Genomic DNA, 24,270 nt, shown 5'->3' with positions numbered 1-24,270 from the left:
TCACCTGGGCAGTGGAATGGGCTCCAGGTGGTGACAGGAAGGGATGAAAGCTGAAAGTGGGAGGAGGCAAGAGGGAAGGGTTGAGGATGCTGGGGAACAGCGGGCAAAAGGTAGCAGGAGACAGGGAGATCCTTAACCTCTGCACGGCCGGCCCCACTGCACACCAGCCCCGGAGGAGAGAACCTGGCAGACAGAACTGGGGCAGGCGCTCCTGTTCCCTGCGCCTCTGAGCCAAACACCGCCAGGTGGGGGTGGGGGTGGGGTTATGAAGAGGCATGGAGGTACATTTCCTCTGGTCTCTTTCCTCTCTGCCCCTCCTTCTGTGTATTTTCTACAACCCTGGCCATTATTTGCATGCGTTTGTGTGCTCATGCGCGCGCGCGCGCGCGCTCGCTCTCTCTCTCTCTCTCTCTCTCTCTCTCTCTCTCTCTCTCTCTCACACGCACACACTCACCCACTCACCCACTCATGCACATAGGCAGGAGGTAAGGACCAGGACACCAAGGCTGGAGGGATGGGCAGGCCAACAAGAGGAGCACGGAGCAACCCCATGCCCAAAGTTGCAGTACAAAGAGGAAAACACGGCAGAAAAGAGAAGCGAGAGGCAGGAGGAGTGTCCCCTCGCTTGACCATGTGCAGGAAGGTCTGTAAACTAGGGACTTTTAGTCCAACCGCACGCTGGGAAGAATCGACCATTTCTTCTTAGTCTACAAAGAGTCAGCGTTGATTTTCTCATGGGTCCCTCCGGCTTCCGTCACCTGAATTATTACTTTCCCCTCTCTCTGCTGTTCTGCAAGTCCGTGGCACATGTGTGATCGGCTCACTTGTGTTAAACAAAAAAAGAAAGAAAATTGATGCCTTGGAGTTGACTATCAATCAGATGGAACAGAAAGTCCAACACGGGAGGCAACATGCATAGCGACAGTTTGGAAGGACTAGAGGACCAAACGCATCGATCTGTTTTTACGAAGATTATTCTCCCTGGATTTTTACGTATGGATACCCATTATCCATTTTACATATGGACACTATTTTTACGAAGATTATTCTCATTGGATTTTTACATGTGGATACCCATTTTTAATGCAGTAGCTTGTTCCTTAGAACAATATTAAAAACGAGTTTATATAAGCAAACTTTAAGGCATGAAAGCAATTTTTTATTATCAAATATACGTTCATCGGGAGACTTTTCTTCACTAATTAGAAGTCTAAATCTCCTAGTTTGTATTTTTGTTAGCCGGCAGATTCATTCTGTAATAAAGATACTTTCTTTCCAGAATTATACTTTTCAAACTTTCTTGCCTAAAAAGTTTTGTACTCATGTTCATTTTAAGAACGTAGAAGGTAATAAGAAAAACTCATTTTTTGAGGATAGGAATCTAAAGATCTCCAAAATACCCAGTTACTATCATTCATTGACTCCACAACTAGTAGTCATAGATCATCTACTACATGCCGGGAACTGTTTTAGCCACAGAGGTACAGTGGTGAACAATGTATTTATTATATACTCACTAAAAAGGGTGAAAAACGGAATACAAAATACTACAGGATTCGGAAATAAGATTGTGGTGAAGACCGCACAACCGCGTGAATATGCTAAAACCAGGGAATTGTACACCTAACAGTGAATTTTATGGAATGTGAATTATATCTTGATTAAAAAAAGCCCCATGGAGTGTTCTCAAGGGAGACAATATGTACTATGCACTTTCACACAGTAGGTATTCAATAAATGATTTATAAAGAATATAATCAGCTGTGATATTTAATTAAAAGACAATATCTGCTTGTAAAAATATAAATACTGGCTATTATACCATTGTTGACATTATCATTGTAACTATGAGTGCCCTTAGAAGTCTCGCCCTGTTAAATTCATCTAAACTTTAGCTGTTAACTTCTGTTGGTCCAGCTTATGGCACAGGATAAAGCGAACAACTGTACAAATTCTTATCTCAATTACTCAGAAACCAGTCTTGCATTTGATTTTATGTTGTTGTCTTAACCCTAACCCAAGGGAACTGCTCTCCCACACCAGTTCAGCTAGACTTTCTAAACAAAAAGCATCACTACTTTACCTTTTCTATCATCCTAATGCTTAATGTATGTCCACATAAACGGATGGCAAGCTAGAAACTGCTGAAGGCAGATCTGTATCATCCACTTAGGAATATGACTAATATAATCTTATCCTTGGCTGTCTTGTTCTATTGCAACATAAGCTTCCTGAAAGGAGGCTTATATTTTCTGTTACTAATAAATTCCCCATGATACCAAATAAATTACTGAAGAACACCAGAAAATCAGTAAATGCTGTTTTCACCTAACTGATTTTACTAGTTCCCCGAATTCATTTTCAGGAAGAATCATGCATGCCACCATTTAGCTATTTCTAACACAGTTTTACATAATATGTACACTAAAATTATAATATTATAGCATTCTCTAATATTGGGTTATTCTGTTAAAGAAACTGAGTTTTCAAGAAAAGGTTACTGGTAAAACAATAAAATATTTCATTTTATTTACAATAAGTAAATTTTATCATTTTACTTTATTTACTTTTCATTTTATTTTGCTTTCTTGAGTGGAATTCTTTTAACGTCTATTATCTCCTGTGTTGTACAACATAGGGAAATATAATAGAAACTTTTAAATTCAGGATTGCCCCCAGAATCCATACAGTTACTTGCCCCTATTCGAAAAAGTAAGGCTGTTGAGCTTTTTAAGTTGCTCTATTTTCATTGTACATTTTCTGCTTCTTCATTTGCTAACCTTTCTTACCACTAACGAATGACTAACTCCAGCTACCAGTCAACAATCCTGTTAAATTTACTGCTTCTAATCTGCCAGAGAAGTGAGACACCATGCATGCTTTAAGAGAAAGAAGACAGAGGTGAAGTCATTAAAGGAGAATGACCAGAAAATGTGAAATTCCAAAAAAAGGAAAAAAAAAGAAAAAGAAATGAAAATGTGAAATTACAGAAAGCTATTTTAAAAACCCAATTTAGAATTGTTATGCTTAACTGGCGGACAACTAGAGACTTTCAACATCTATTTTAACGAATTTTGTGAGTTTTTTTCCCCCATTTTTTTTTATGAGTGTATTATTGCAATTTGTATAATAAAAATTATTTTATATTGCACAATGCTTTAGAATATTATACTTTTACATTAAATTACCCAAATATATGTACTAATCTGTGAATGAAGATTTATCGAGGGGAGTGGGGGCTCGTTGAGCAACCTCCTGAGAGTAAAATGCAAGGTCAGTGGTTAGTCCGGGGGGATCTGGAGATCTGGCACTGACCTCCTTGTTTCAAACGCCCTCTCTCTGACACAAGCTATTTGACTTTCAACAATTTCTATTCTTACGATTATTACTGTTATCAATATTTAGTATTCCTATTACAAATAACAATAACATTTATCATAAATATTCACTGAGCTCTGGCATGTACCCAGGAACTCTGCAGAGTGCTTTACAAACATGATCTTACTTAACCTTCGCAACTGGAAGAGGCCATTGTCACTCCCATCCGGCGGATGAACATCCAGGCTGGTGGGCAACGCAGCCAGATCTTTCCCACCTAGTTATAAGACCTCCCTTTGGGAGCATTCGTTTCTGCCTCTGCCCGACCGAAATCATAAGATTACTCATATCCATCGGATAGGGTTTTTAAAAAAACTAAATAAGGTAGATATGGATGCCTCATAAACTCCAATGTACTTTTAAAATGTCATTATGTGATCGTTATCAGCACTGTTATTTTTACAAGCTCCTCATACTTTACTCTTCCTTTTAGTTATTGGTAGTACTCGAGGTAGCGAGGCCTATAAAATACCCTGCCTTTTACACATGTTAAGTTATATTGGGGATCAATGATGCAGAATAGCTTAATTGATAATTATCATGATATCATTGGTATTTAAAAGATTCGTCGAAAATCTTAAACAGTAAATTTTTCCCTAACATTCTCTTTTCGAAAGAAAGGTTTAATCTTCATGAGTCAAATGACACTCTGATGAAGAATTCAGAGAGAATACCAAAACAAGTTTCGAAAGATGAAAGCATCAAAAGACTAGAGGCGAAACCCTCATCCCAAGGAGGAAGGGTACGCACGTGACATGCGAAATTACCCTTTGAAATCACAGCTGGAAATCTGTCTTCCTCTTGGCATCTTTGTTAGGAAGCCACGTCTCTGCTGTCGCACACGCTTAAAAAATAACATAACATTCCCAACAAACACATCCAGATGTTCACGAATATTCATGACGTGCTTCCAGTCTGGTTTGGACTTGCCCTTGATTTATTTTTGATTAACTTCCATCAGCTTCTGCTGGGGCCCCAGGAGATGGATGAGCATTGCTGTGGCACAAATTTCAATAACTGGAGAAAGTCTCTCAAACTATGCCTTATAAACAAATGATTTACGCACAAGCCTGGGAATAACCAGAAACAGAGAAACTGGTTTACTTCTGAACCTGAATTCTAACACAGCTCATACAGCTGATAACTTACACCTCCATTTCTAACATACAGGTTGACATGTTGGCGGAGGGGAGGAGCTAGAACCTGATGTTCTACAGTGAGTAATACAGTGAAATGTTAAAGGAAAGGTAATGGCTGTGTTGAGGGGTCTGAGATATATTTTCCAATCACCAAGTTATGCCAAATCGTAGAAAAGCCAGAAGAAGTATAAGTGAACAAATTCATCAAACAATTTAGCTCAACATTTTACCATTTTGCTTTCTCCTACTTAAAATAAAGTCTTGAAACTTCCAAACTGAACAAAAAGGCAGCTCCGAATCTAAATATGTTGCTGAAATGGGGGTAATGATCTTCTAATGACAGGTGGCCAGAGAAAGCTCTGATCCATATACTTGGTGTTCTGGGCCCAATTCTTTCTGTTCTTAGTTGTTTCAGTGCACAGGGACTATGGTGAGAGATTCGTTTAAAACATGAAGCTATATAGGTCAAGAGGCCAATGTCAGGTGTGTGTGCGCACACCAGCAAAGGCTTACAGCCCTGCCTCCAGGCGACTTTCCATCAGGACCTTGCATGTATCTGCTTAATCCCATTCCAGATGCCTAACCCTCGCCTCCCCCAAGCCGGGACTTAGAGGCAGGTGAACCGCTTTGGCCTGAGCCACCCTGTCTTTACTAAGGGTCTCAAGTTTAGACCTTTGACGTTATCGTCAAATGACATTATAGAGATGGCTACAGAAACCCACTCTTAGGGCCTGAAAACAAACAAATATTCATCATATTCTTTACATTTTGTCTCTTGTCAGACCATAATGGTTTCTAGTGTGCTACAAATTAACTATAATTAGCATGTTATTAGCACAAATGAATTATACTGTAAAGTAAGTTTGTAATTATGTCTAGTAATGGTTAAATGTAAACATTTAGGTGGCACTATAGTTTGGTAATGTGATTTTAACATGCCAGGGCTCCAAAAAGGTACCTGTCCTGGCCCTTGCTCAACTGTGAGGTCCCGATTACAGAGACAGATGATCCTGTCCCCTCCCAAGCCCTGGCCACACCCAGACTATGACACCAAAGAGGCCTCTTTTACCTTAATTCCTCAGCTTTTCTCTTAATTTACCACCAATTTGATTAACACTTAGGAATTCTCTCTGTTGTATGTAAATGAAAACTACTACAAAGCTCAGACTTTTTTCCCTTTCTGGCAAGCATGTGTATTCCAAGCAAGATGCTATTCTGGTTTTTAATCCCCGGGCACATCATGTTTTAATACTGCAAACAAATAAAAACCAGTCATTTCTAAATGCTCAGGAGCAACAACAGAAAAAGAAGCTGATGCTGTTGCTCCATATTTGAAAAATCATGCTGAAGACCTCTCAACTTGGAGGCTATTAGATCACACATAAAATGTCTAATCTATCTGTTTCTATCATTATACAAACAGGCTACAAAGGTCTCTAAGGTTAAGAGGATGGAAGCACACCTAAATTGTAAGTATAATAAAAACCTTCATAATTATGAGAGGTATGAAACGCCAAGATCAAATCTGGCAGCCAAGAGATCTGTTTATGTCCATGTTAACGTAGTGCGATGTACAAAAAATGCTGACTAAATTGGGACTAGGCATCTGACTACAAACGGGACTTTGTCTGAGGGGAACCAGAGCAGAGAACTGTATTACCATCTGGCTGAGACATAATGCCTCACTGTATTTTGACATCAAGTGTGTGAATCCCACAGCAGAATGTAGTTCAGACTCACCATCTAATGCCCACTGTTTCTGATTGCAATCTGCAAATCAACAGAAGCCCGAAGCTAGCAAATAATGTCAGTTCAGACAAAATGAAACAAAATGAAAATAAATGCCCTTCAGAGCAACAACTGGGCTTTGGCAATTGAAAATTTAAATGAAGAACAATCTGCAACACGGATCACATTCTTACCCTGCGGATAATAAGAACTCAGGGAGTACATCTGCGTCCTGAGTGGCCATGCTTCAGAGCGCCTGTAACCTATGCACTGAGGTCCCACTTACCTTATTTTCTTGAATATTTAGGGAGCTCAAAGGTACAAGCAACACGTTTCTAGCAAATTACAAAAGAGTGGTCAATAAAACCAAACCAAACGAAAAAACCCCAGCGACAGGACTAGGTCTGCATGCATGACTGTGAAGCCACAAGTTGACCTAGCAGGTCAACTATAGTGAAATGGCAATTATGTTTGTTCTGTGTTGTGAATAGTGATGAATAAGAATGACATCCTTTTTTTTTTTTTTTTTTTAATCATTAATAATCCAAGGACTTGTGAAAACAGCACGTAACTTTTTTTGGCACATTGTTTAAAACATGTTTATATTTTACCTCTCGATGCACCATAAAGCCATGTTTTCTTAGTTTTTTACCTTTTCACAAACTGTGCCCTCTGCCTTAAATTATTCTGCATCGTCCACACCCCACCCCACCCCAGGTTAATATTCCATGTTTTTTACAATTGGGTCTGGATATTTATTACCTCCTTCAGGAAGCCTTCTTTGATTTTCCTAAACTGGCTCAGGGGCTCTCTTCTGCATTCCTGCACAGCATTTTAATACTATTTACCTGTCTCATGCCCCTACTAAAATGTGACCTCTTTGTGGATGGGGAATACATCTCTATCTGTGTTTTTGGAAGGGCAAAGTCTCAGACACAAACTCAATGCTCACTAAATATTTTAAAATAATTATACGCATAAATGAATCCAACACATACTTATTGAATAGCTATCATATGCCATGCATTTGCTCTCTACGCTGGAATATGGACCTGACAAAAATCCCTACCTACCCTCATACCAGGATTTACTAAAAAGAGATGTGAGGAGACTTTGAGGGGTGATGGCTACGTTCTATATGATCCTGGGAGTGTAAATGATGTGGATGTATCTGTCCATTGGACAAAACTGTGTAGCTAAGATTTGTGCATTTCCATACATAATTTAACTTCACAGAAGAATTAGTTTCTAAAAATAACAATACTAAAGAGGGTATGAGGAGTGAAGGTGAAATGAGAACGGCAGAATGCTGGTAACTGTTGAACTTGGGTAAGAAGCACAGGAAGTTCACTATATGATGCTGTTTAGGTATGTTTGAAATTTCCCAAAATAAAAGCTAAAAGAAAATCACTGCACTCAAGTGAAAAATAATAATGATGTACAAAAAACCCCAGATACTCTTCTGTGTCACTACAGGAGTTTCTGAACTAGGAATAGAAGGGGAGGAAAATAAATGAACAGGTGCAGGTGAATTATGACGACGTACCAGGTACTTTACAGTAGTTTCATTTAATCCTCATAATAACTTCATGAGACATTTTTACTCTCGTTTACGGGTGGGGAAACTGAGGCTTAGAGAGGTTATACGACTTGCCGGCTATGTGAAAGAGCCAGGATTTGAACCCGAGCCTGTCCACCTGTGTTTCTCCCATCCCCTCCCCACTGCAGCAAGCCCAGACAGAGGCTGGCCTCCCAGCGTGGGTTTGAGGCCTGAGTGGTACAGTCTGAAGAAGTCCTCAAAATCGCCACCAGTCACAGCTGACACCACTCTTACTGCTTCTTAGTTCAGGATTAGATCTGGAAAGACTAAATGATAAAAACTACAAGGAACAACAATTATTCCCCAGAATTGTTCCTGCACCGTCGGCAATGACTCTGGTCTCACATTTCTCTGTGATAATATTCAATATTTTCAGTTACATTTCCGGTCCTTAAAGATCTGGGTGGGTCTCCACCTGGGCTCCCATTTCCTGTATCCACACAGATGAGAACGATTGGGCACGAAGTCCAAGCCGGGCTTCGACTGACAAGGTCAACAGGGTCCTGCCATTAAGTGGGGAATCTCTATCCGGGCTTTTCTGCACCAATAACCCCACAAACTAGTTTTTGCCGACACCCAAGTGGACTCAACCTCAAGTGTGCTGAGGAAGCTGAAATGGCCAGTAAATAAGAGGCCACCTTGTGTGTATCCCTTCCCTGGCCATGATGTCACTTTGACAGATGTCAGACTTAGCATCAGCAGAGATGGGCCCATTATGGATTTGAAAAGCTGCTGTCATTTCCAAATGAGGCTTCTCTCAGCCAAAAACACACACGGTGCTCAGGCACGTGCCAAATGCGTGGAGACATGGGCGACTTCCCCACTGTCCACAAGCAGTAATGATCTAACCCCCAGCAGAGGTCAAGGCCACAGTCCAGACACAGCGTTCCTTTAGGGCCTATCTGGTGCTAAATAAAGACTCTCGCCATAGTTATCAATTTAAATCATAATCCCTGTTCACACTGTTGACTTTTCATCCATCTGTACATTCTGTTGCCTTCGTCTCAACTAACTGGCCGCCAAAACACTTTATCAAGTAAGTGCTTTATTCCAGTTAGGAGCCGGGTGATTAGGTGCTGGAAACCTCGCTTGACATCCAGTCCAGGAAGTTAATTACTAGCATAATTATCGAAATCTTTTATTTTTCAGGGTTAAGTCAAGCACCTCTGTGGGCAGGGTGTCTTTTTGGTTTGTTGATTCTCCCGTTGACATGTAATTAGCTCGTAAGGGGAACGAATTTCTGGACTTTTTAAAATCGAAACGCAAATATCTAAATAGCTGTTCTGTCTATAGAATGTTCCCTCAATCCCCAAAATCCACCCACTGGATTTAAAAATGAAACAAATTCTTAAAATCAATTTAACCCATCGCTCAAAACCCTCCGTACCCAAGGCTGTCTCTAAATGACTTTTTTCTACACAGATACAAACTCGATGCTCTTTTATCCCCTGTAAAATGTTTTAGGCTCCTAATATGTTACCATCTTCTTTTAGTGCTTTGATGTATTATTTCTCCTCTAAGACATCTCGCATTCAGCTTTGACTGGGCTGCTTACTAGCAGGGAAGAAGTTTGTCCAAAGGCAGAACTCAAAAGTCTAGGAAATACAGGTAAAATCTGATGCGGTAAAGGGGAGTGTTGTGGACTGAAAGTTACAGCTTTTCAAGAAAGTGAGTTACCATCAGGACTCGATCCATGATGAGTTCATGACCTTGAGGGGGAACTTCCTATTTAGGTTGCCGGTGACGCATGCATGGCCTGAATGACGACCTTAAAACCCATCTAACACGGCCAACCAGAGTCCTGGGCCATGTGAATATCATATGAAACGCATAGCACCCACCCTGTTTTGTTTTGTTTTGTTTTGTTTTTGACCAGTGAGAGACCTCCCCTTTACTGGGGCAACTAGAATCTCATAGAAAAAGAACTTAAACATGTCGATTGGGCATCTCATTTTTCTCACTAACTACAGTTTAAAGAATGAACAGAGAGTTTCCAGCCTGGCTCAAATGAGCTCCCATCAATTTTAACCATCACACCACATTCTCACACCTTTGATGAGAACTAATTAAGCTCATGTGGTGTTTGTTCTTCCCAGACTGCCTTTTGCAGCTCTGGAACAGAGCGCACCAAATTAGGCCCATCTGTCTCGACGGGAAGAAGTTACTTATCCCCCTGCCGGGCAAGCTTCCTTTCCTACCCAGAAGCTGCTTTCCGAGGTTCCCCAAACACTGTGGCAGGATTATGGTTAACTCCAAATTTTAACCGGCTCAAGTTGTGGGGACGAGCAGTCAAGTGCTGCTCTCTATCAAGGACCATCTCCTAGTTCACAGCAATCACTTCCTTGCACGGTGAGATGTCCAAGGAAGCCACAAAGTATGCTACCAGACTATCATTCAAGGTCACGATTGCAGCAGTCAAGAATTCAGGGAAATATTTAAGTTGCTCAGCTGCAATCTTGCCAAAAGGAAAGCTTTTCATTCACTATGGCCCAACAGGGGAGCCTCATTAATTTGAAAGGAGCGGAGGAGTCTCCTGCTACATAAGGTTCAAAGACTGAAATAACCCCGCCATGTACACAAGCCAGGAGACAATGTTATAGGAAAGAAGCCTTGAAATGAAGCCCGGGCCACGGTGTCAGACTCCCATCTATTCTCAACTGATGCTTCTCGGCTTCAAGTGACTCTAGTACACTAATTCTTACACCTGCCACCCGCTAAATCAGTGAACAAAACAGAAAATAAAAAAATCAATGATTATTTGACAGTCATGAATTAAAGCGCATCAGAAGGCCAGTGTCTAGGTTAGTGAAAGTGAGTCACGTCCACTTACAGAATATATCACAGTGGCGTCTAAACCACTTGTTGGGTACCTTGCATAATAGGTCCTTTATAACGCAAAAGAAACTACTAATAAAAGAATTATCTGTTCCTAGTCATTTTTTTCTTTTCATTCCTACCCTTGGTAGTTATGGAAATATTTTTTGGAAAAAAAGTATTCAATTTCATTAACCTTTTTTCCCCCAAAGATCCACATTTCAAAGACCTATTTTAAAACAAATCCATATAGTACCCCAATACATAAAAGATAGTAAAAAAAAAAAAGATGGTCAGATGAGGAGGCACGGAAGTTTAGCCTTTTCTTCCTTCTCCTGCTCCCAAAGTGGTCTTGAGGTCACCACAGTGAAACAAAACAATTTGAAACGCACTGAGCCACAATGAATTCAAGTATGACAAGTAGTAAATTTCAATTAACAAATGCAGACATTTCAGTGAGATATTTTACAATCAATGTACAACACGGGAATACTACCAGCACACATACAGCAGAACCTAGGCTGTTTATTTACTCTTTATCACATGCAAGTTCAAATGCTCCTCTAAACATTCACATAAAGATCTTTATAAAAAAGCCAAATGGATTTCAATACACCTGAGTGAGAGAAGAGAACAGAGCCATGAAAAACGGTGATTACGAAGAGGTCTTAATGATATGCAAAGACTATAACAAATTCTTAAGTTAAAAAAAAAAAAAGCAAGAATTATATTGTTGATGTAAAAATGCCCAGAAAACACTGAACAGAGATCTACTAAAACATCGACGTGGTTATTACTAAGTGGGAGATTAGGGTTGTTTCTTGCTTCTTTAAATCTTATTTCTCAAAAAAAAAAAAAAAAGAAAAAGAAAAAGAAGAAAAGAAAGAAGGAAGGGAGGGAGGGAGGGAAGAACTTGCCTAGATATCCTTTGGGCTTAAAATAAAAATGTAGTACTGTACATACAGGCCAACAGTAAAAACATCATTTTCTCTTAAGTTAAAACAAACAAACAAACAAACAAACAGCCTTTTAATGAATACAAATATCTGATCATACTGCCCAAGCCTATACTAATTCAAATGTCTGATATCTGCAAAACTGGGTTATTCCTTTAGGGATGTGAATTTTTTGACCCTAAACTCATGCAGCGGCCTGACGGGTACTCCGCGCACAACTAGGTCCATTAGAAGGCCCGGGCGGGGGCAGGCGGCTGAGCATTAGCGAACCCTGGAGCCCCCCACTCACCACGTCCAGGTCCTGGGAAACCCGCCGCTTCCGCAGCTCCTCCATCCTCTCGCACACGTCGGAGAAGCAGGTGTTGTAATAGTCCGCATACTGCTGCGCCAGGTCATCGATGTTGCCCAGGGAGCCGTCCTGGGGTGAGGAGGGTGGAGAGGAACAAAGGTGGTCAGTTCTCCTGCGAAAGCCCCGCGTCCCTTGGTCTCCCTCTCCACAGCACTTAGAGCAATAATAGCCGAGTTTTATTAAGTGGTGAACATGTGCTGGGCTGAGCTTCACATGCGACATCTCCTACTCCTCGGGACGGTGCTTGGACCCAGGACCCGTTGCCTCACTGTGTAGACAAAGAGTAGCTCAAAGAAGTTGAGCAACTACCCCAGGAAGGCAGGGCCACCGAGCAAAGAACACAGGCCTCCGGCCAGTTTTAACTTACACCTCTGCCTGCCTAGCGGGGCTCAGAAGACCGAGGAAGGCCTCCAGCAGGGACGCTGTGTCATTACGAGGTTCCCTGAGGCCGAATTGGCAGGTGGCAGCATCAGACCTCCTGGGAAGCTTCCGACAAACCGGATGGCAGGGCGCCGGTCCCAGAAATTCTGACTGGAACCTGAGATTTCAGGAACCAATGGGGAACGCCGTTATCTACAACACACCTGAACCAGACCCTCCTCCCCTGAGACCCTCAGGAACATGGAGTCATTCCAAGTACAGATGCAAGAGGACGGGTTACAAATTCACCTCAATAAATAAGAAATCAAGTCTGTCTCTACCAAGCAAAGTGCCCAGAAGCTGCTCCGGGGCCCTCACACCTAAGATCACACGCAGCTCGATGCCACTTCTGGGTGAGCCCAGAGCCTTCACACCTAAGGTCATACCCAGCTCAATGCCATTTCTGGGCGAGTGACATTAGGCATGTTTCCTAACCTCCAACAACACTCGAATAGTGACAGCACCTATCTCACGGGGAGCAGTAATGAAGTCACATGAAACCCTTAGAACTCGGCCCCTCGTACTCCACCTGGCACACAGTAAGTACTCAAAATGTATTTAGTTAATAATATTCACTACAAGATAACGTTTCAGACTGTAGTCCTTCCTTTAAGGCAGTTGATTCTTAAATACGTATCTGATGAATACATATATACAGGATGACAGAAATGCAGTGTACATTTGTAAGCCATTTCTTCTAGTCATTCATTCATTCGTTCAAAAAGTCATCTCCCCTGCTCCTTTTCATCTCGCGACATCGCCTTTCTTTGGTATGAATAAACGGCCCTCTTACCAAGACAACCAAGAAAAAGACGACTTTTAGGCGATCTGAAAGGTGCACACACATTTTCTATTTAGCAGACCACTGGCCAGCCTCCTCACATAATTAATGTTAGCAAATAACACATGGCAACACAAGTCTAATACTGAAAAGCACACTTCGATGCAACCGAGGTTCGGGAGGTGAGGGTTTTCCAACAGCCTTTCTGCTAAAGACCCGCAAGGCCCTGTCCAGGACGCTTGGGCCAGGGTAAGCATCATCTCTATCTCACTTCTGCATTCACTGATTTCCCAGAAGAACTGAGAGCAGAGAAAAAGAAATGGAAAGAAATGACTTTTTAGAAGGGGTTCTTCCTTTCCCACCAGTAAAATGTCCTATATCTGCAGTAATTGCTTCTAAGTCCCCAGAATAGAAGAGGGGTGACTTACAAGGCCAGAAAGAAGTCTGAACATTTGAACAGGTCCGAGCAAAAGTCACTCCCTGTCTGTCTGAGGCCGCGGGCTGGAGGGACGATGTAGAGGAGGTGGGAGCCTACCCTGCTCTTCGAGATGTTTATAGTCGAGTTCCTGGTTAGGAAATAACATCAGTCAAGATAGGAATCTGCTGCTGAGCTCTGAGGAAATGCAGAGGCCGTTAGCCCACCAGTCTCCACTTTACTGTATTCGGTAAAGGAAACTGCCTGAAAACAGAATTAATTACTCTTTGGAAAGAGGGAGCCAGGCCAGAATGTCTTTAGGTGAGGTTCTTGAAATACAGATAAATCATGATAAATCAATGATGATCCGAAGTGTGGCACTGACTTGTCTCAACGCAACGGCACACGCCCCAGCGGCCACAGCACAGAAGTCTGCAACCTCCAGAGTGATTTCTCATCTCCTTCCCCACGCTGCCTAATCAATCTACCACTGACCCCGCCAGGGACGTGGCCTTCCCACATGGAGATCTGATCGGTCTCTCTCCCCTGAGAACGCCCCATGCCGCCCCCATCACCCTTCCTACACACAAACGCCAAGCTGACCAGCCTGGCTGTCAGGGCCCCCTCTACCTCCACTGCCCAGTCCCAGCCAAGTCGAGAATACAGCTGAGGTCTGCGGACTGCGAGGCTGAGAAGCCGGCCCGCAACAAGCAGCAACTACAGTGGCAGCTTTCCCCTCCTGCCCTACCCACCTCCGTGGCCAGACCAGGAGAAAGTACTGGAAGAATCTTTAGGAAAGAGAAAGAGCAGAAGGGATTCTGCTCCCATCTGACCACCAGCTACCGACGGCCAGGACTGTGGGAACGAAGTGCCTGCTGAGGCAAGGACTCAAGTCCAGAGCTTGGCTCCGCCAGTGCGGAAGCCCCTGGACAGCTCCCAGGACAAAGAGAACTGGGCTACCTTTAGCATCAGGAACTCTGCCTGGCATGTCTGCCTGGGACTTAACCTGGGATGTTTGCTTGCATTTCACAGAAACAAAACCTCCACCATCTCTGTTCTCTCCAAAAACCTCATGTTTGCTTAGCTCACTCCCCCAGCATATACTGGGAAAGACCACGGAGTTGCCTGTAGGATGCTATCCTCCTCCAGAAACTTCTGCTTTCAGCTATCCAGGAAATGAAACATACCTGCCACATTTGGCCAAATACAAAGTCCACATCTTCTAAAAAGGTGTTATATCGACACACTTTTTTATGACTCATTCTTAATGGAAATCTCTCTCTCTCTCTCTCTCTCTCTCAATTCTGGCTCCTTTCAAAACTAAGCGGCCTTCATGTTTATGAACTTATCACAACCAACTGTTTTCTTGGAATAAATAAGGCTGCTCCAAAAGAATTTTTTTTAACAATTATTCATATATCTTTGTTCCACTTTTTTCACTTTTTCTGTGCTCTGTCATATGTCCTAGCAAAACCTTCAAAGCCAACCGTTCAGTCCTAAAGTTTCTGAGCTGTTGATAAAACTTTTTCCTACTAGCGAAAGAGTTAAATTCCCTATCCCTTACTCCCAATTACTCAAACCTCCCTAGTAATTTGGGGGCCTAAAAAATATATCTGTTGCTCATGAGGAAGCGAGCAGCTGTTCAGCTCAACTCAAGCCAAAGATAGCAAACATCTCACACCCTGCATTATGCTGCAACGTCTACCCCTGCTTGGTCTTCGGCAAATGGTAATTTAGAACAGGGTGGCACAGCTGTCCCTATGGGTTCCCGAATCACTTTCCAGATGTGCACTAAGTCCTCTTAATTAGCACTTTCATCAGTCTTGATTTAAATGCCAAAAAAAAAAAAAAAAAGGCTAAAGAATCAAAAAATATGTTCTCTAAAAGTAGGTCTTATCTCCCAGCCCCAGAAAGGGACCCTTTCCATCCTATTCGAATGCAACCAAAGAACCACACGATAATTTTCTCCCTATCCACTCAGAGTCCATGCTCTTCCAGGACTATCTGAAAATCTTTGTATCATCTCTGTCCAACTTGTTCTTACTTGAGAGAGTACAGATCTATGCAGTAAAAATATTTACTTCACTAAAAATATGTGCAACATTTGTCTGTAAGGAATTTAAATAATGCAGCTGTATTTCAACAGCACCACACCTAGCACACATCTTTCATTCTGGATTGTGAAGTTCATGTCTGAGTCAACACTCAACAACCTACAATGCTAATGTCTCGAGGCACTGATGTTACAAAATACATTTCCAACTATAGTAACTTTAAACCATCTTTACATTGATTATAATAAATACAATTATTAAACACTGTAGCAGAGTCCTCTTCGACCTTTTATTTTCTTTGATGGTGTCCCACGTTTCTGCTCTAGAGTTTATTACTTGCCTAATCTGTTTCGCTTCTTATTTTTCTCCTTTGGCTCTCATGCATTAAGCTGAAGTAATTAATATTCGTTCAAGTTTAGGAACAGAGGAAATTTTGATTTCCTGAGAGGGACTTTTTAAAAATAAATTGTGAAATCTTGTGTCACGTCATCTTTTTACAAGAATTTTCCCGTCCTTGTTTCGAGAGAGAGAGAGAGAGACATGCAAATTCGAGTTCTTCCCCCCTCCCCTTTTTTTATTACAGAACCAGGTCGCAGCATCTTTTCATATGACCATCCAGCTCAGTTGGTACCACTGCTGGTGTCAGTCAGTTCAGTGGAAGACACTTATGTCATCGTCCAATGAGGCCACAGCATACATTTGTACCAAACATCCATCTTTCATATACCAACATAAAAACAGTTAAGGGCCTTGTACCAAACAATTCAGACTGGGTGGACTGCTGCTACAATAAAAAAGGAAAGGAACAGGGTACTATTCACTCAACAACTGATTTAACGGTATTTTTGATATTTATCCCAGTGCACTTCAGTCTCTGGAAAATGTGAAAACTAAAAGTACTATGAAAACAGGCATCTGTATCATTACTTTTGTTATTTTTGTCTCTTCTTTCCCCAAATGTCATTTATGATTTTGAATATCTTGACAGACTTAAGGGGAAAAAAAGAAAAAGAAAAACGAGTCTCGGAAAATACTCGGAGACACAATGTAATCTGTACCGCTGTATGCAGATTACATTCAAATTAATGCAAATAAACATGTGGTCCCACTATTTTAAGTAAGTGTAAAGGACACGGCCCCAAGGGAAAACACAAGGTGTTGCTCTAAATGCCCAAAGCTGAGAAGGAAGAACAGACTTTGGGCTCATTTATTTAGTGATCTCTGCCTTTTCTATCCATAATAAGTACATACACGGTATATACGATGTCATGTAAATTGTTATATTTACAATGCTCACTGTTGCTTCGGAGAGGGAGAGAGATATATAAATATTTAAATCCTCTCTACAAGCTAAACCACTAAAAGAAATTACTGCAGAACAATGAAGCCTAACCAATTTCTTGACTGACTTCGCATGTGTTTTCATTCTTAATTAGCTTGTTTAAAGATTCCAAGGTGATAAACGCTTTCAGCAACCTTTCAGGTTAAATTGCTACCGCCAGAAAAAAAAAAAAAAAGAGAGAGAAAGAAAGAAAGAAAGCCTTTAATTCTGGTTTCCTTGTTCAGCCTCACTGAATCCGTGAGATTCAGTGCACCCTGCCATACCGTTCTGGAGAAATTCATTGACTATGTAATAATTAATCTCAAATATTTTCCTCTCAGAAATTCATTGACTATATAATAATTAATCTCAAATATTTTCCTCTCAGGTTCACTCCCAGCATTTCTGCGGATGGTTTGAGCTGGAATTCAGTGTGTCTTGGGAAAAAGTTTTGACACATAACCACCAAAAACATAGACTAAAGAGACATATTAGGTCATGCTGACGGTGACGGGGGCGGGGGGGGGGGGTTACCGGGAGCACACCCGCGTGGCAGGTGGTGGAGGAGGGCTGATTTCACATCTGCCACTCCCTTCTCTCCAAAAACACCCAGAACTTGCCAAAGCCTAGGTCCAATTCTTGCGTTAGCAAATATGATCTCGGTGCCCATGGCTCCCACTATGTTGCACCAGGGATCGATCTCCAGCTAACATGAACCCCTTCCTGAAGAAGGAAGGGCCTCAGGCTGGCAGCATGGACCCCTCCCTCCTTCCCAGCACTCTCTCGGCATCTGTTTCTCAGGCAATGCTCTGCAAACATCGGAGGGAAAAAAATACCAGAAAAAAAAAAAATTGAGGTAGGAAACCTCCTTGATACAGCATAATTACTTATTTATGAATATATATTTATTTACGACGAGTACAACTATTTACATTAAAAATATACACAAAAATAGGCATTTTAAATGATTGGGGGGAAAAAAAGTATAGATAAAGAAAAGTTCTAAGTTCTCTCCTATTCCCAAATAGATAAGCAACCACAGTGGTATTCACCCTGCACATCGTGACCCATTATTAGGGTTACATGGGTCAAGGTCAAATCAAAGAAGCACAACTGCTGTGGGTAGTGATTGGCAGCTGGTAAGATGATCCGTATGGGCCGCTGCCTCTATATCTAGCATGGAGCCGAAAGTCACTGTAGGTTAGCCGGGCTGGCGGTTATGAAGGATACGAAAGGGCGAGGACAAAACAGAGCTCACGAGCTCACTGGAACCACGCAGACAACTGGAACCCACATCTGTTTCTCACCAATCCCATTCTCGATGCCATGGGTGACCTGTGAGAGAAGCTGGACCTGCACGCGCACTTGGCTCCAGACTCCCAGAAGATCTGGCAGGACTTGGACTGTGGTTCGGGGGGTGGCGCCTCATGCTAACAACATAAACGAGCAGATCAGTGACACCGTGCGTGTGGGAGCGGCCACAACGCCTAGCACCCTCCCACAATCCTCAGAGTCTGAAATACATGGCTGCTGCTGACTCATTTCTGGCTCCTAGGTTGACACAGTCCCAAGCCATCGCAGAATTTGAAGACAATTTAGACATCTGAGAGCAGCATTTGTTTAAATAACATGCATAGCATAGAATAGCACAGTACAGAATAGAAATTGTTGGTATATATCCCAAGAAGAAAGGGTACAGATGCTCCTCTACTTAAAATGGGGCTACGTCCCAAGAAAACCCACAAGTTGAAAATGCACTGAACACACCTAACCTATCAACATCAAAGCCTAGCCTGGCCTACCTTGAGCATGCTCAGAACACTTACATTAGCTACAGTTAGGCAAGTACCTTGAGTTTCATCTTAGGGTAACTGCCTGCCTCTTCTCACCAGCATCAGGAGGCACAGATGGATATTTGTAGGCATATGGTGTGTGAAAACACAAAACACAATGTCCACAATGCTGGTAACACAGTACGCTGTAGAGCAGGGGTCCCCAACCTCCGGGCTGCAGACGGGTACTGGTTCGTGACAGCCTGTTAGGAACCGGGCCACACAGCAGGAGGTGAGGAGCAGGTGAGTAAGCAAAGCTTTGTCTGTATTCACAGCTGCTCCCCAGCGCTAGCATCACCACCTTAGCTCTACCTCAGATCATCAAGCATAAGATGCTCACAGGAGCACTGGTCCCTAGTGCCGAAAAGGGTAGGAACCGAGCTGAAGAGCATCATTTACCAGCATGATGGCCCACTGACTGAGAGCTATGACTTGCTGACGCTGTCCAGCATCGCTGGTGAGCATCGTACCGCTCTTGGCTAGCCTGAGAAATAATCGAAATTCAAAATTCACAGTACAGCTTCTACTGAATGTGTATCACTCTCACACCATCATAAAGTCAGAAAATCTTAAGCTGACCTATCATAAGTCAGGGCCCGCCTGTACTGTTTCCTGCAACATTTGTTCAAGTTATGCGTTGTATAAATGGACTTGACCACAATGTAAAATCTATCTTCCAGTGAATCTGTAACAAAAGCTTGAAGGTCACTGATGTGGTTTGCCCCTCAGGCTGCACTTTGGGGGGTCTTCACACCTTGGAGTCTGTTCTAGAGCCCTCTGTACCTGGGTCTCCTTGGGACTCTCACTCACTCCCCTCCACAGCTCGCCCCTAAACATGAATGCTCCCCAAGGCTGTCCCTGCATTTTTTCTCATACCACGCTCCCTGTTCTCTTAGGGAAATGTCCTCAGCAGTTGGATGGATTTAAAGTCATCCAAACCGAACTACTTTTTAACTTCTCATCTTTTTCCCTCAGGCCCAATGCAGCCTGCTTGACCTTAGGATATAAAAGCCTTGAGATGTTGACCAAAAAACATTATTACCAAAATCTTATACATGACCTAGTAATCCATAATTACCTGCGGAGAAGGAATTTTAAAAGCTTGGTTTAAATGTAAACCAACTCAGGTTACTGGCCACGGAGAGGAGCCACTACAATAAATGCGATGAAAACATGGGGGCGTGTGTGCTGGCTTCTCTGACATCATGCTGACGGCCAGGTGTGATGGAGAAAGTGATCCAGGCTATAAAATGAGCCCTTCAATCACCAGTACCAAATGGGATATTTCATTAATTCGAATAATATTTACTGAAACACAGTACGACATTCCACGTACTGTGCTAGGTGCTAAGTATACAATATAAAATCAATAACACGAATGCTTATTATTACTGGACAGAAAAGCAAAGCGTGGTCTGTAGTTTATTTTAATGCAGTCACAGGGTTGAGTCATGGAAACCTGGTGAAGGGATTTACTAAACTGTGTGCTTAATATAAGGTCTTTTTTAGATTAAAGGCTCTGAAAGATCCAATTTGCTGGCCTATCAATGTCTCATGAGGACATTTGACAGGAACCCTGGGAACTTAAAAATCCAGGGGAAAGACTAGAACGCTGACAATTTGTTCTAAAAAGTTCAAGTCCAGATTCACACTCAAAGTGGATGTAGCAGATGGCGATTTCAGACTGAACCCATTTCTCATTTCCAAACTGCCCTGAGCTAAACAGAATCACAGGTTTGGAAGGAACAGCAGAGTGAACTAGATGGGTGGGAATGAAGTCATAATTTGAGACCAGAATCACAGATTTTGATGAGTATGAATCACACTTTTCACTTTCTCTGGTTGACTTTGGCACATAACCATGAGAATAAGGACATTCTCAAGCATCTGACCAATATAGATCTAACTGGGAAAAAAATGACCTACAATATTCTCAGACATTTGGAAATTAATACATTAATCCCAGGACGATCCTGAAATTTCTGGTTATGCTGTTAAACCTTATACAATATTTGAGTTGGTTGTGTTTTATGGAAATTACATTCGGCCGCAGCTTGAGCAGGGTCAGAATAGGGTAACACATGACACTAGCTGATTTCCTGGGATTTCTCCCGAGGGCAGCGGCACTGTCAAGTGCGATTTCAAAAGTCCTGATGACCTGGCCAAAGCTGACGACAGGCATCACGCGTATATCCACTCACTGTTACGGAACTAGTGCTGACTAACCTCCTTCTCGGTGATGTGCCCCCAGATTCTACAGTATTAAGAACTGGCAGGTAATACCTCAACAGCATTATCAATAAAAATTCACATGGCTTACAAACCTGTGGCTACTGATCACATGGCCCCGGACTGAAACACCGGGATGCCCTAACTTAGGCTTGGATAACTCGCGAAACTGTCTTCCACGTCCTCAGCTGCATCCAACGCCGAAGCCCGCTCTCCCCAGATATTCGGTCTGAACTCTCCACCCGCACCCAATTTTCGTGCTGGATTCCAGCATTCCAGAGATTAGCATCAAGCGGTTGCACTCAGGCCAGACTCTCAAGAGTCATTCACTTACCCACAAGGTGAAAAGGTCACTAGGTCTAATGATGTCTTGTAACGTGTCGTAAACAAATCTGTGTTCATATAATATTCCTTCTCGCAGAGTCTCAAATGTCTCAAAATGTCTATCCTAAGCCTAGCTATACTTCAAACCGGTGACGAATCTTCCCAGTTATTCACATTTCACTCTCATTTGAAATATCATTTCATGTACACCCTGCTTTATACCCCATACCCACTGTAACTTTCAAAATATGAATCTTGAAACCCGTACATGACTCCCAGTGAAGATCTGACAAAGTCAGTCTGTTGCCCAGCATACAAGACCCTTTTTATTTGGATGCTGTCAAGACCCTTTTTATTTGGATGCTGTCTGCCCTTCTAGACTCTCTCCATGGCTCCGTCTCCCCATCCATGCACCAATTTTGGCCAGACTGGACGGCACGTAGTACCACATGATCCCCGCTGCCCCATGCTGTTTCTTCCACCTGGAAGACCCATCTTTCAGCCCCTCGACCCGAAGACAGCAGCTCACCCTGCATAACCCACTTTGCATGGAGCCTAACATTCTCACTGAATCCGTGTAAACTGTAAATTCCCCATGCAAATGGAATGACCCGACATCTGCGATTCGCTTCATGGTCATGAGAGGAAGAGGGTGGAGTGTTCGCAGGTATAGACGAAACAAGATTGACTGTGACTGATAAATGTAGTGCTGATACAGGTAAGTGCTTTAAAATATTCTCTCTATACTTTTATGTATATTTGAATTGTTCTCTTAAGACGTTTTTTAAAAGTGATTTTTACTAACTTACATAGTTGTTGTCCCCAGGAGACTTTAAAGTCCTTGAAAGTTGGGGCCTGATCATATTCATTTTTGCAACCTCAGCACCTAACACCATCACTTAGCGATTACCTAAAAAATAGCTATCATTGCACAGATGAAGGACGGAAGGAATAAATGGAAGTCAGCAGAGCTGATCTCGCCCCTTCCTGAGGGTGTCACGACATTCATTCGGTAACCATCAATGACATAATGGCCACCAAATCCGCGTTTTCAGAAATAATGGTGAGCTGTAACCGTCTCAGTTCCTGTCCCCGGCAACCTTAAAACAGTAATTCAGACTAGTGAGTGAGACAATAAAACACAAACTATGTCATTAGAAACAACAACAAATGAAAAACTGTGGGAGAGAGTGGGGGATATGTTTCTAGGCAGAAGGGACAACATATGTAGCTCCTGAGTCAGGAGACAGCCAAACCTGTTCCAAGAGGAAAAGCTACCTGGGGTGACGAAAGGGTCAGTTCAGAGGTGTGGCAGGCAGGACGAGGGAGGGAGAGACAGGAGGGAACCAGGTTTGAGGCGTCTTCACGTACAGAACTTACTGATTTCTAATTGCTTGCGATAATTCTTAACATGTTGAGGGCCACGGATCTTGTTGGAATCCAACGGAAGTTTCCTACACTGAAAAGATTTAAGGTGACGTTCCTTGGCGCAATGGGCTTAAGGTCACTAAGTCCCACATTATTCTCACATCCTAACAGTAAAAGCAATCAAATATTTTGAAACAAAGACAGACTTATGTAAAAAGGCCTTGACTACACTAGGAACCTATCTGGTCGAATTCCTCCACGTTCAACCGCCCTCAGGAAAACCAGCAGGAAAACACACCTGGAATGCGACTCGTTCAGGTGTCGTAAGAAAGGAAATGCTGGGGCCACGGTAACTCACGTATACCCTTTATGGGAATGAGCAACAATGAGCTGAAGGGAAACCTGTTTGTTCCTATTTCAAACTGAGTCTCTATAGGGCCTTTCGTTCATGAGACACCAGTTGACTGGTTTCTTTCAAAAGTCAGGGAGAAACAGGTTCACCCACCACCCTGGAAAACCTCCAGTGGTTTAAGAACAACTCTTCATTACGCACCTAACCCTCATTTCGAGACTTAGCTTCGAACATTTGCTCTTCTAACCGCCTCCTCAATCCCTAGGACACTCGAGTGAATGTACACAAGAGCAATCAATGCACTAATGGCTTCGTTTAGGGACTCAGAGGCCCATCTGTGGATGTGGGGGGCACAGGGAAACTCCGTTGGCTCCATCCTGTACCACGTTCAGACCCGTAACGTCCAATTTAGAAAAATCGGATCTAGAGAATGTCAGCCCCGCAAAACGACTCTTCTTGTTCCAAACACATGCGTGAGTGTCACCTGTACCTATGTTACATCCACAGGTGCTTATATCCACCTATGGATGTAACCATATAAGATATTACATAGGACATGATGGTTATACTTTTATTTCAATTTCTTTGGGAAGAAAAGTTCTTTCCTAACTACATCATTTCCCCTCAAGATGATCTCAATTTTCATCATAAAAGACTTTCACGTTTGCCAAAAATATAACGTGAAAGTGCTCTGAAAAAAAAGACTTTAAGCACATGTATCTGTTCTTACTCACAGATTAAAAACATCTTGGAAGTTGAGAGTGAAGATTATTTGCTTTGTACCACGGTCTATACAGAGTTGCAATGTAAACTTGACAGTCATTTTATACCTAAAAGAACAACAGCAACCTAAGAATTCACAACATCGTTCCATGCCAATTTCGCAAGAATGAATATATCCACTTTTCCAATTTGCTCACGAGCTGAGAATTTACATCACTATTGGGTTTTTTTTTCCACAACATCTAATGTTTCAATATCTAACGTATACTTTTTTGAACGAGCCATTCACTTCATCAAATAATTAACGTTTTTATCTGCTCATCGGCCAAATCGTGTTTAAGTTTTACAGGGCAGTGTTGGCTGGGATGCAGTCCACGCCTTCCTGTCCATGCTCCCGGACCGACAACGAAACAATCTCATGAAAGGAAATGAACTAGGTAGAACATGTCAACCGCCTACCCACACCTTTTTATGCTCCTCGATTGAT

General features: G+C 42.4%; 1 protein-coding gene across 4 annotated transcripts in view; it reads right to left on the bottom strand.

The window, feature by feature from the left end:
- SASH1 (SAM and SH3 domain containing 1) overlaps positions 1-24,270 on the bottom strand; it is a 208,287-nt gene that overhangs the window by 111,543 nt on the left and 72,474 nt on the right. For 3 of the 4 annotated variants that reach the window (XM_016160134.2, XM_016160132.2, XM_016160131.2), the window contains exon 2: positions 11,905-12,033. In XM_016160134.2, the coding sequence (XP_016015620.2) occupies positions 11,905-12,033 (129 nt within the window). Of the gene's footprint in view, positions 1-11,904; positions 12,034-13,593; positions 14,097-24,270 lie in introns of those variants that run through there. The other variant, XM_016160133.2, reaches the window with a different exon arrangement.

Source organism: Rousettus aegyptiacus, unplaced genomic scaffold (genome assembly GCF_014176215.1).
Source record: "Rousettus aegyptiacus isolate mRouAeg1 unplaced genomic scaffold, mRouAeg1.p scaffold_m13_p_1, whole genome shotgun sequence".
Classification (NCBI taxonomy): Eukaryota; Metazoa; Chordata; class Mammalia; order Chiroptera; family Pteropodidae; genus Rousettus; species Rousettus aegyptiacus.
The sequence above is the reverse complement of the archived record's forward strand: the minus strand, read 5'-3'. Positions and strand labels throughout refer to the sequence as shown.